Genomic DNA, 13,445 nt, shown 5'->3' on the forward strand with positions numbered 1-13,445 from the left:
GACCTTCAAAAAGCTTCATTTGTGTACACATGATAAACTGAAAGGGTCAAGTGATAATTTTTTCAGCCACAGTCGCGTCACTCGAGCTTGCTGGGGTCTCATCAACAAAACAATAATTCATCTGAAAAATATTGCTCATATTTCAAGCATACCAGTTTTGGCAAAGCCTATTATTGTGGAAGGCCTGTCAGGTCCTGATTTCTACTTGATTTAGGAAAGAGATCTCAAGCAGTGCATCTCTTAAAATTATGGGCTGTTCAGGTCAAATATTCAGTTCTAATTTTTCAGTTGATACATTCAGTTCTAGGAAGAAATATACAATATTGGTCTCTATTTCACTTGTAATTTTCAGTTTGAAGAATATGAAATCTCAAAGTGTGACGATATGGGAAAATTGCTTCCTTACGCTCTTTGCTATGTTCTTCTCCCAGTGCAGCACTACTTTTGGTGATACTCAAAGATTTGCCAGGTTTGGAGAGTCATCTTTTCAGCAACCCCCCAGAAATTACTGCATTTTGAAACAAAGAGCTGGACAGTCAGTTATGTTCTGATTACAAATGAAACCAGTCATACATGAGGTACAGATACATTTTAAGGAGGAAATAAGAAACATACTGATATGCTACTGCTTTGATACTCCCTAGAATATAAATGTTGATGCATGACTGAAACACTTTGACACTAATTCCAGTATTGCTTAATTACTAATTTTTTTTTTGCCATGGAATAAAGCAGAAAAATGAACTGCAGAAAAACAACACTTTGTCACTACCAAAATTGTTGTTCTAATAACAAAGATAACACAATTTTACCTTAACTGAAGACAGTAATAACATTAGAATGTACTTATTTGTTTTTAGAAAGAATGCATTTGTGGATAACCACATTCCACTTTTAATCATCTAGGAAATCAATCTTTAAGCACTCACACAGCTCCTATTAATGTTAGTGGTATTCTTCCTAAGCCTGAACTATGAACAGTGCTAAACGTTGTACTCTACAGACCTGCCACTTAAAGGTAAAATTATTTGTGTTATTCAGTCTGATGGTTTTGTTTGTTTATTTGTTTTTGTTTTACTGGTTTGTTTTAAGGAAACGAGCAACATCCTGTACACAGCAAAGCACCCACATCCAACATACTTCGTCAATATACCCATATTATTCCCAACAGGCTCTCATACTCCTAAAACCAGGACAAAGCACAGACAATATTAAAATACCTCTTAAACCCTATTGAGGATTAGTGCTCAGCATATGCTTCTACAAATAGCCAGGAAGTAATTAATGGAAAAAAAATGTTAAAGAATGTTTGTGTAGGTCCGAAGAAAAGGTCTGTAAATCCTAAGTACATCCTATTAAAGCCCTCATTTCTATGACATGGTGCATAGAAACAGACCAAAACAGTGCAAATCTACCCATACTACAGCAAAGTTAAGCATTACAAGTTATGAAATTGAGAACTAAAATTGTAACATAGTAATCTATTTTTTCTTGTCAGGGAACACGTAATCTGATATATTTCTGTACATAAAGCCCCAGGCATGATTTTTTTTTTTTTTGAGGCACACAACTCACTCTGATGATAGGAAAACATGCCACTTACCACAACATGTTTTTCCCAAAGCCATCAATGAAACAGATTAAAACAAAAACAATCTTTGTTCCACCTCCTTTGGACTTCAACTCTGATCTTTAAACAGATTTATGCTAGACATGGGTTGAACAGATTTATGCTAACTATGGGTTGAAACCTGAATGACAAAACTAAAGTGAAATGCCTTAGGGAATGTATTTGTTTTGTGTAATGTATTTTTTTCCAATTTATTTTGTAACCGCTTTAAATCAATTAAAAGCCAAAACACCCCTACCAAGTGTAACCTTTCTAGCGGACTGTGAAATGTGAAATATCATGGATTATGCTGAAAACCATCAAAATGCAAATGGAATGACAAAGAATCTGAACCAACACTATCACGTAAACAAAATATAAAATCAAAACACTTGGAACAACACAGACAGCATACCCTTCAGCTATTTGCCAGGCATTCATGTTAGGGATGACACCAAGTACTCTGAAGCAACTGAGTTTCTCTGCATTAACATCAAAGGATTTGGTTGAACAAAAGAAATGTTTGCTCTTATATATTGACATTATGCACATTGCTGCATTTCTCAGCTCAACACCAATAACAATGTTTACTGACAATGCTATACACAATGAGCCAAGGTTCTCTGTGGTACAAGATCACAAGGGCATAACTAAATCGATTCTGCTAAAAGTAGTCCTTAAAGTTTTGTTTGAGAACTGTTTTAAAAAAATAAAAATAAATCTTTGAAAGTTTATTAAGAGATGTATTCAATCCACTAAAAATTTAATATTTAAGACTTAGCACTGCATACCCGATTCATCAGCTTTCTTGCATCTAATCTAATTCTTCCTGCCCCAAGAATGCAATAGAAGGCTATATAACACTGAAGAATAATGAGATCATGGATATTTTAAATTTGGTATTCGTAAGCACAACGTTAATTTTGGAAAAGCATATTTAACTGTCCACATCCAGTCCCATATGTACTAAACAGTCAAAGCCATACAGCTTACACAAGGCAAAAGTTGTACAAATATATATTAATGCTCACCATTATCACTTTTGAGATTTCCATTGCTGAGCTGTTTTAACCTCTTCTGATGGGATTTGCCATTGTAGTGGATTTGTGCCTGAGCAGCAGAGTTCAGCTGAATGTTACAAACATTGCACAAAGTGAAATTGGTCTGTTTCTTTTCTCTCTCCTTCTTTTCTTCAGTGCCATCGGGTGCTAATTCTTTCTCACTTTCTCTGCCTGGGATGGATGTGAAATCTGAATTGTACAAGTGGTTATCAGCTGGTAAGTCAGGGCTCCAGGGCTTCTTCATATTTTCTGGGTAGAAAGAACATAACAGAGAAAATTGATGAGTAATGCAAAGTAATATACACAGGAATTCTACATCTGTAGACTAGTAAAATGCTGAAAATTATTCTTCGTATTCTCTTATTTTAATACTAAATTACCATTCATATATTTTACCTTTTGTTGATGTTTTTTAGTTCTGCTATGTAACTTGAGTAACTTCACAGCTATTCAGATGAATGTCTTTAGGCATTTAGGGGTACTATTAAATCTGTCACTGGAACCAAACTTTCCCAGAGGTGTTTAATTATTTTTATCTTAACCCTAAAATAGTTTGTTGTATTTGAGAATTATCTTATGAAAAGTTAACCTTATATAGATAGATAGAAATTTCCTCAGCAAAGTCTAGATGAAGCTCACATCTTAGCTATCATCTTTGGTGGGAAATTCAATTGGTTTTACACAGCAGGGTTTTGGTAGTGGACACTGCAGGGGTGGCCTCTGTGCAGAGAATGAGGGCTTCCCTATGTCACACTGAGCCAGTTCTGATGGGATCCAAAACAGACCCAATGCTGGCCAAAGCTCAGCCCACCAGCCAGTGGCATAATGCCTCTGGGAAAACATATTTAAGAAAGGGCAAAAACACTGTTCAGCACCTGTAAGAGAGAACAGTGAGAAAAATGTATGAAACGGTCTTGCTGACACCAAGGTCAGTGAAGAAGGAGAGGGAAGAGGTGTTCCAAGCACTGGAACAGAGATTTGCCTGTGGAGACAGACCATCATGAAGCAAGGTGTCCCCCTGCTGCCTGCGGTGTACCAAGTCAGAGCAGATCTCCACACTGCAGACCATGCAGGACCCCAAATCACAGCATGTGGATGTGACCTGAAGGAAGCTGCAATCTGTGGAGAGCCCATGAAGGAGCAGGCTCCTGTAGGAAAGGTGGCCTGTGGAGAAGAGCCCACACAGGAGCAGATGATTTAGTGGGAGCTGCAGACCAATGAGGGACCCATGCTTGAACAGTCTCCCCCTGAAGGATAGACCACATGGCATAGGCCCATGCTGGAGCAGTTCTTGAAGAGCTGCAGCCCATGGGAAGGACCCATGTTGGATCAGTTCATGAAGGACTGTACCCCATGGGAGAGACCCCGCACTGGAGAGGGAAAAGAGTGTAAGGAACAAGTAGCAGCAGAGGCAAAGTGTTAGAATCTAAATGACCACAACCCCCACTTCCCAGCCCCCTGTGCTGCTCGGTGCCAGGGGGCAGCAGGGAGGAGGTAGAAGAGGTGGGAATGGAGGATTGAAGCAGTGGGAAAGAGGGGAAGAGGAGAGGGGAGAAGGTGTTTAATTTTTTTGTCTTAATTTCACACCATCCTACTCAACTTTAATCAGCAATAAATTAATCTAATTTTCACCAACTCAAGTCTATTTTGCTTGTGAGAGTAACTGGTAAGTGATCTCCCTGTCTTTACCTCGACAGTAAAGTTTTGCATCTTACTTTCTCTCCCTGTCCTGGTGAGGACAGGGAATGAATGAGCAGCTAAGTGGGGATCGGGGAGCCAGCCAAGGAAAACCCACCACAGAAATTCAAATAGCTATGATAGCAGAAATATTTTATACTCATATCTAGGATTAAGTCCATAGTTTAATATTTTCATATAAACTATAAAATAGGGCAGTTAAACTGTGTGGATGACAACCTATGGTTATGTTCATTATATGTAATCCTACACTCAAATACTGCACTTCACTAACCAGTTCACATTTTTAAGTTTTAGCACTTAGAAACACAAGATGCATTTTTCAAGTTGCCAAAAAAAAAAAAAAAAAGAGGGGAAGAGTCCCCATATTTATATATTTTAATAATGTCTAATTAATAGAAGAAAAAAAATAAAATAAAAGCCCTACATTTTAGTTAAATAATTGCACATACCTTGTCCTTGAATTTATTAATTAGCTCAGGTATTTCGCAAGCCCTAGCCGTTCCCTCTCCACTTCCTGTGATGTTTTCAAGCCAAATTCTTATAACATTTTAACTTGTCTGGTTCAAAAAGAGTCCGAAGGTATGATAATAATCATGCTCTATTACTTTCTTAACTTTCTAGCATTACAAATTAAGGATTAACTGGAGAATTTAGATCCAGCTAATACCAAACTGTAGCTACAGAAATGAGAAGAAAATCTCACCTGCAGAACTTAAAGTGAAGCCAATGTAAACATGAGCTTCTATGATTAAAGGTGAACAGAAACAATACAGGTGAAGAAGTGCTCTGTGCGCTGCAAACCTTATTTACTATTAAAGGAGTATAAAATGCTATACCAACTTAGCATCTTGATGAGACCTTTACATAGCACATAAATCTTTAAACTGCTTTGTTCTCCCAGACTTAATGAATAAATGAAGATCTAGCCAAAGAATCTAATCTGTATTTTGAATGACAAAATCACTGCAGTCTTAAATACAACGCTATTTGGTCTCTAACTGACAAATTAGTCAACCTAGAGATCAAAAAACTTCATTGCAGCAACACAAGAAAACGGTCTACAGATGCCTTTAAAACCAGATCAAGATAAGTCTAAAAAAAACTTTGAATCTGTCTGATTGCACCATAATACTGCAAGTCACTCTTGAGAGGACTTCAAGTATTAGAAATTTCATGTGATTAGCAACCAGTTAAATAAACATTTTGTTGGTCCTCTGAAGAATGAAAACACACTTACTGCACTGAAATCAAATCACAGAGACAAACCTATCTAAAGATACAAGACTAAAAGCTATTAATATCAAAAACAGTTTCAATCTGAGTTTTCAGATTTTAATAAATTTAATTAGTATCATGTTCTTTTTTGCTAACTAAACTCAATTTCATTTAACAAGATGATAGGGTTATAAATAATATTGACCAAGTTCTGAGAAGAGCTCTGTATCTGCTGTAATTTAAAAACAGCTCAGTCAGTATTATTATTTCTGCTTTTGTGCATAGCTGGCTCTGTTACCTAGAATTTCAGCTGCCTAAAACAAGAGATGAGAAAGGAGACTAAACAATAAATTCCAAAGAAAAATAGCAAAGTAGTAGTAATTTATTAAATGAAGCCTATTATATCAACAGTGATGATATTAACTGTCATAGACAAACCACAACCATCACTTAAGAATTTATGAGATTATGAAAGCTTAGGAGAAAACCTGAGATTTTCCTACAGCAGATCTACAACATATTTCTCCTGATGGAAGGAGGAGATTTCTCCTGAGGAAGCAGCAATAATCCATCAACCTCTCAGCCTTCTGGAGATATTGTTCAGTCCAAGAAGAGTGAACAATTTATCCCTTTAAAATATTTTTAAATTAAGAAATTCAGTCCTTTTTTCAAAGTGTTACAAGGATTAAAATATTAACATGAGAGCACTAATTTTAAAGAATTGTTCTATATAACTTTCCAGAAATCCCAGTTTATATACACGCTGTACATTAATATACATCATCTTTTTGCATTGAAAGCATCCCCCACTAGAGAGCAGTATGAATTTAAAATTACAATATATCTCTAGTCTTACAGTGTTTGTCATATAGGTATGAGATTACTACAATAAAACAGATCTTCTAACCAAGACGTAAAACTCTAAATAAACATAATCTAGCACATTAAACAAACATTGTACACATACATAATTTCTTTTGAAACATTAACATAGAATAGCAGGCAGTCTAGTAAATCATATTAGCATGTTATAACTTCACTTTAATATTCCAATCAACACAGGTTAATCTATGACAGCCTTATTTTTAAAATATAGAATACTTCTGCCTTGCATTATAATCTCATCCCAGAACAAGAAATTATAAAACGCACACTAGATTAAGGCACAATTAAATAACAAGGGAAAATACACCTTTGAAATAAATGATTCAAACATCTACCATTTGATTTGTGCTTTCATTAAAAACCCATGATGGCACTACAGCTGTAATACATTTTCACACTGCCATCTCCCTCTTAAATCTGGAGGAAGAAGGGAAAGATTTATAACCGCAGACTAGATGACAATTAGGAAAACAAGAGTTTCAGGAATACACATTATACTACATTTTACCACTATTTCATTAACACAGTGGTTGCTGAATAGGTAATAGCATTACTAAAGAACTAAGGAAAAATATTATACATGTGCAAATGACTCGAGCTGATGGTGTAAGCCAGCACAACATAGCAGTATTTGGGATGTTGATTGGACACAAGCGGTTTGAGCAAAACATTTCCAAACATGAAGACAAGAAAATCTGGAGGGGAAAAAAAAAAAAGCAGTTTAGAATTAAAATATTCTGATTTCTTCTTACGCTGTATTCCTGAAAGGACAAAGAAATACAAATAGCAAAGGTTAGAAAAGGACAAGATAGAAACTGAGTATAATTTGCTGATACACTTTTAAAATACAACTTGTCACTCAAACCAATATTTGAAAAAAAAAAAAAAAAAAAAAGGTAAGGTTGATCCACCAGAATTTCCATAAATGCAGACCAATTCTTGCAAAGGAGCACATAGACTTTCATTTCATGCCTGCATAAGTATGTTTATCATTATATACTTTATTTCATGAAGTGAAATGTTTAGGAATAAATTTTGATTGGAAGAGTGAGGAACAGAATGCTTAGTTTTGTGTTGAGAAGTTATATGGACTATGGTTAGAAGAAACATTAAAATCTTAACTTTAGAACTGTTTTTAATTGCTATCCATCTTTTATTGGTTTAAATGTTGATCTTATGCAGAAATTGATAGGGGTTAAGTTAAAACCCTCTTTCCCTGCCGTTACAGTATAGAGTTTATCTTGACTGTACTGGTTACATACTATATAACCAGTCCTAAGTTTTGCACATAACTTCTGGCCCTCCCACCACCCCTAACATAAAGCTAACTTCTCAACCTTTAGGAGCCCTACAGGGGCGAGTAGTGAACTAGAATGAATGAGCAAGGTAACCAAGAACTCAAAATTTCAAACCAATTTAAATAGCACTGCAGATAAATGCTTACATTTATTTTCCCTGGAGCTCTGAACTCAATTTTGGCTCAATGATGCTTACCAGTAAAATGAACTTTGCATGACATTATAGCTTTGTGAAGTAGAAAACTGTCCCTTGTGGAAAACCAACAATTTGAGGTGTTTGCTGGTTTAGCTAATATAGCTACTGCTTGGAGATTTCTGAAATGTGCTTGAATGTAAGGGACTAGAAATCATATCCTTCCCATTAAACTATCCTTACCTTCTTAACTCAATACGAAAACACACTTTCTATTCAAGCATATGGAAAGGAAATTTTGCCACTTGTATTACAAATGATTGTTTCATTTCTGGACTGCCTTGTCAGTGGAGAATTATCAAAATCACTATGACAGGCTGTGTACATAATAGTCAAATACATTGGGTTCATTTAAGAGGTCAATGGAGTATATGGATCCCAGGGCAAGAATGTTATTAGCAGACTGCTGTGCAGGTAAGGCAGTTACACTCAATACTGACCACTTGCCATTGATTAATGACACGGTATATCCTAAAGAATCTCTCCTTGGCTTCTTCCCAACAGCTGCCATAATAGCCTCTTCAAGACTTTAAAAGGACCGAACTTCTGCAGGTAATAAGAAACCCTGAATAATTAAGCCAAATTACCAATGGGAGCTGCTTCTTTGAAAACAGATCTACTTCTTTGGCTGTACTACTGACTCTCAGGAAAACAGCCTATAAGAAGCTTTCTCTACTTAAATGTATGTTAGTGGTATTTGTTGAAGTCATGGTTAAACCAAAGGATATACATTTCTAACCTTCATACCATTTACACATCCTCCTGATTTCTCTTTACTTTTTGAGAAACAGTAACTCCTCTGCCAAAGATTAACAACAAAGAACAACTGCTTTTAAAGAACCTGCTGGGGAGAGAGAAATTGGGAAGGAGGGATCGCTCACCAAGACCCTCTTTCTAACTATCACTTTGTCAGTTTTCAAGTCCAGGGGGAATGTTACCAGCACACTGCAGAACACCTCCTCTCCCTTCCCCCTGGTAATATCTGCAATCTCCACATCTTTTCAAACATCATACATTTGATGCTAGATCTTTTAGAGGACAGGATGTTACTGTTTGATGACAGCCACAGTAGCAGGGTGACCTTTGTGTCAGATACTGTCATTTTTAAGTTTAATTCTTAGATTTGAAGAACTTCTTCCACACTAGGAGTCAATATACATGCTGTGACCCTTCCCAAAACTCTATCTGTAAGCCATAGTCTTCCTATTTACCAGTTACTCAAAAATAACTGTTGCATCTGGTGCCCAAGACCCCTTTATCAAGAAGCTAGTGCCTTTGCAACCTCTAGGTTGAGCTCATTGAACAAAATGCTAAAATTTGCTCTAGAAACTTGTTCTTGGGAGAAGTTAAGAATTAACATATTGTCACCTATTTTATACAAAGATATATGGCCTGGGGGAAGGCTCAGGAACAGGACCATAAAGTAGCTTTTGCTTCTTACATCCTCATTATCACTGAATGATGTGGTCTTGACATTGCAATCTTCTGATTCAGATCAAGGCTGCACCTGCTCCTGATTGTGGGCCCAGAGTGATTTAGGTCATGAACAGTCTATTCTATACATCGCTGCTGTGGCAGTTACAAACATACAAAGAGAAAGATGAACGACGGGAAAATGGTGAAAGAGCACTCACGGTGAAAGCACAGCCCATCTAAAACACAGGTCCCTCCCAAATGACCCAAGTAACCTTCAGAATATGCTGCAGAACTCATCTGTTTTCTCTGGATGGATGAATAATCTCAGTGGAAGAGTTACTGGGCAACGGGAAGTTACTGGGATTGGAAAGACTTTTCTAAAATAATTGATTTTTCAGTTTTGTTCTGTTTTTGTTCTGAGTTTTTCAGATTTTGTTGTCTTTCAGATGAAAGTTAAATACAAAATAGAATACGATACAACAAAAGGTGATATGAAAATCTGGAAAACATGAAGTAATTTAACACTGTTGGTAGACTTCTCTACTAAGATTTAAGACTACAAAAACAACCATTACCACCTTTTAAAAATGAGGAGGAGTTTGTCAGGTCACACACCCAAGACCTAAATTACCAATCAGTGATAAAGCTGGGGATAGAAATCAGTATTTCTCATTGCTCCCTGTCTAGTATTGTTCTCATCGCATTTGAAATCTCAATTTACTAAATTTTCTCTTTAAAAATTTCACACAAAATAAAGTAGTGTAGATAGCTTAAGAGAATAAAAAAATGCATCAGGGACAGAAACACCTTGTTTTCTCATTTGCTATTTCTCCTTATCCATCCTGCTCCTCCCAACCTGATTACTGTTGCTAGCTGTTACACCACTTCAATTATCTCTGTGAGTAATAAAAAATTCATAATCATCATCATCTCAGGTGATTTTTGCAAAGTTTAAGAGGAAAAGAATCTCTTGGGCAAAAGCTGCATCAAGTGAAAGAGATAAAGGCAGGTTTTTCCACTGTACATTTATTGCTTGTGGCACGGAGGGAACATGAGGTGGAAGGAGACAGGTTATTTGGGGCTTGAAGGGCTTTATACCTTAATGTCTATGTCTTGGGACTCCTCCCAAGGAATGCATCTCTGCAAACTGAACGCTGGAAGAGTAGGTTTTTATCCATCTGAAATATCTTGAGCAATAGCACAGAAAATAAAAGCCTAGGCTTTTGTTTTGTTTTGCCGGGAGAGCACTTAAATCTTTCAGGAAAGGCTGCATTTCAATACTGCAGCAAATTAACAGACTGCAGCCTATCTCCGGTCATAGCCATGCGCACTACGAGTTCTAAGAGGAACTTATAGATGAACTAAACCGAAAAAGTTCATCATTTCTTGGTTCAGCAGTTCCCTCATGCCAGAAGCAACCAACAGACATCTCATAGTCTCAAAATATACTGCAGTCATTTTTTTTAATTGAGTTCTATAAAAAGAGCTAAGCACTAATCAACACCATATGTTATTCAATTAGTTAGTAATACATATCTATTTCTCAAGCCTGTGCTAACATAATGGAGCACTTTGGGTGGTTTGGAACTATTTAAAGGCCAAGTAATTAATTTGCAAACATCAGCTTCTAAAAAGCTGAGAAGCGCTACTGTGGTGACTTACATCTCTACAGCCAGAGCCAAGCCACGATATTCCCTCATTTGGTTTTTATTCAGTCTTTTTTCAGAGATGGTCCTTGTGAAGACAAAGACTTCAGCCTAAAATAGGGACAAATGAAGACCCAAGTTCAGCAATGCATCTGGAACGCAGACACTGTAGGGAGTCTCTTCCCATGCAGGTAAAGTAAGGAGTTTGTGCTGCCTCACCTCCCTCTCCAGCAGCAGTATCTCACATAAGGGCTCTGTGTAGAAGGTAGCAGTTAAAATGCTCAAAGGCGTATCTAGTGAAGCTACAAAGTTTCTGCCTACCAAATAATCTTTTATTGCTAATGTATCCTGGAGAGTATGGTGCTTTTTTTTTTTTCCTCCCCCACCCCCCCATATTCTTGATTTCCACATTTTTTAATTCAACTTCCAGCTTCAAAACTCCTGTCAACAGCACTGAGTTGGCCGGGATCAAAAAGAAAGGACAGAAGAGTCTGACTGCAGCTTAAACTGGAATGATCTGCAACTCAAACCTCTGCTGGACAAAACATTAGTTTCAGCATTATTTCTGACAAGATAAATAGAATAGATTTTAAAGTTCATGGGGGGAAATGCAGATTTTTCATGTTATTAACTCTGAGCAACACATAAATTAGACCATTTAGCAGAGTACAGAGACAGGTGTGAAAAAAAAGTATGTGCAAAAGGAAAAGAAGACAATGAACATCTGTCTACAGAACTACAGAAATTTTGTAGGTATTGGGATTGTTTTTGATTTAATAGATAAAATTACCTCTTTCAGTCTCTCTGGATGAATTCCCTGATGTGAAATCATGCTGGACACATGAATGACATAATGTTGTAAGTGCTGTATTCTACTTTAAAGATCTTAAATTTTTCTAGTACCTAAATGTCCAGTCAAATATTTATATCTCAGCAGAAAGAGAGAATATGCACAGATGTTTGGGCATAATGAGCAACTTGCTTTTGAATATAAGTAAATTCTATTCTCAAGAACACATTACAGACACTAACTATCTTTGTAAACACATAGGTAATTTTGAAAACATCTTTAAGTTTCAGTTAGTGTTTGTTTTTATTTTGTTGATAGAAACAACCCTTTAGAAATATTTTGTTTTCCTTTTCTAAGTATGTCAACAATGTGCTGATAAAAGTACATCTATGAAAATAAAACAAAATAAATAAAATGCAAGTCAGACATGAATTAGCTCCAGATATTTTGCTACAAAAATAAAAAACAGCCCCCCCCCCAAACAAATTGCAGAATAAAGAATGATCATTTTAATAGAGACATTCCATTCCCTACAATACTCCTTATGCATATAAAAATGCAGCTGTCAGACAATGAATAATAAATTTAGTCATGTTGGGAAAGAAGAAATTCAAGGTCACAAGCAAAAGATTATTAAAATTCAGAATGTTTTGTTGGTTTTTTTTAACTCTTCAAGTTAAGAGTAATGTCAGACGTTTGTGTTTTGTACTATATATATCATATATATACATATATATATATAAAGTAACTTCAGAAATCCTTTTTGTTTGCAAAATAACTTCTCAAGATTTCAAGATTGCCAGAGTTCTTTGGTTTCAACTCAAAGACCCTTCTCAAGCATTAGGAAATCTGAATGCTTACCCCATACAAGAGCAAGCAAAAGTGAGAAGCAGATCAAGCAGATCTCCCTTTTTGTTATATTTTTGTTTTAGGGAGCTGTTGTGTGGATATTTTTTAAATTAGAGGCCTTTAAACCAAAAGAATTAAAGGGCATCAAAGAAAATCAAAGAGAGCAAGAGAAATTTTAGTACTTCAGTGAGTCACGCTTAGGAAGAGATCTCTAGATTAAACAAAATATTATATATACACTTCGTCTGTAAATGCATTTTTAAAAACACCAGTGTTAATAAAGGCACCAGTGTTAATAAAGGAATCAGGGCTTATATTTGAAGATTATCATTTATATTTTAGAGAATTATAACATACAGATAATCTGGAAAAACAATTAAAGCATTCAGGTAGCTCTGGCAGCATTTTCAAGTATAGGTATTTTTTTATTATTATTTATTTTTATTGCTTCATTACACCCACTGGGCCATTTAATGTTGAATTTAATGGAGAGCAAATCATTTTCCAAGCAATGCAAACACATCAAAGTGAACGTCTGCTTTGTTTGGAAAGGTTAGCTGATGGTTTTGCAAGCATACATGGAAAATATTTTTATTTTATTCATTGCATTCTCTTCAAAAAAAAAATATGCATTTAGTACAGCATTCATGGCAACAGGGACAGAAGCTCTGCTCATTTACAGGATGTGTTTTTTGCGGTAGATTTTTGTGCTATTTATTTGAGAAGTGTAAAAGTAGAGTTTCTATCTTTAAAAGTATATTCTCTTTGTAGTGTCTTGAAAG

The 13,445-nt window shown here is 35.9% G+C and overlaps 1 protein-coding gene across 1 annotated transcript in view; it reads right to left on the minus strand.

Annotated features, from left to right (window-relative positions):
* The window catches only part of ZNF385D (zinc finger protein 385D), a 438,227-nt gene that overhangs the window by 350,762 nt on the left and 74,020 nt on the right, over positions 1-13,445 (minus strand). The window contains exon 2 of the mRNA XM_040547926.1: positions 2,641-2,919. Coding sequence (XP_040403860.1) covers positions 2,641-2,919 — 279 coding nt within the window. The remainder of the gene's footprint in view (positions 1-2,640; positions 2,920-13,445) is intronic.

Source organism: Cygnus olor, chromosome 2, assembly GCF_009769625.2.
Source record: "Cygnus olor isolate bCygOlo1 chromosome 2, bCygOlo1.pri.v2, whole genome shotgun sequence".
Classification (NCBI taxonomy): domain Eukaryota; kingdom Metazoa; phylum Chordata; class Aves; order Anseriformes; family Anatidae; genus Cygnus; species Cygnus olor.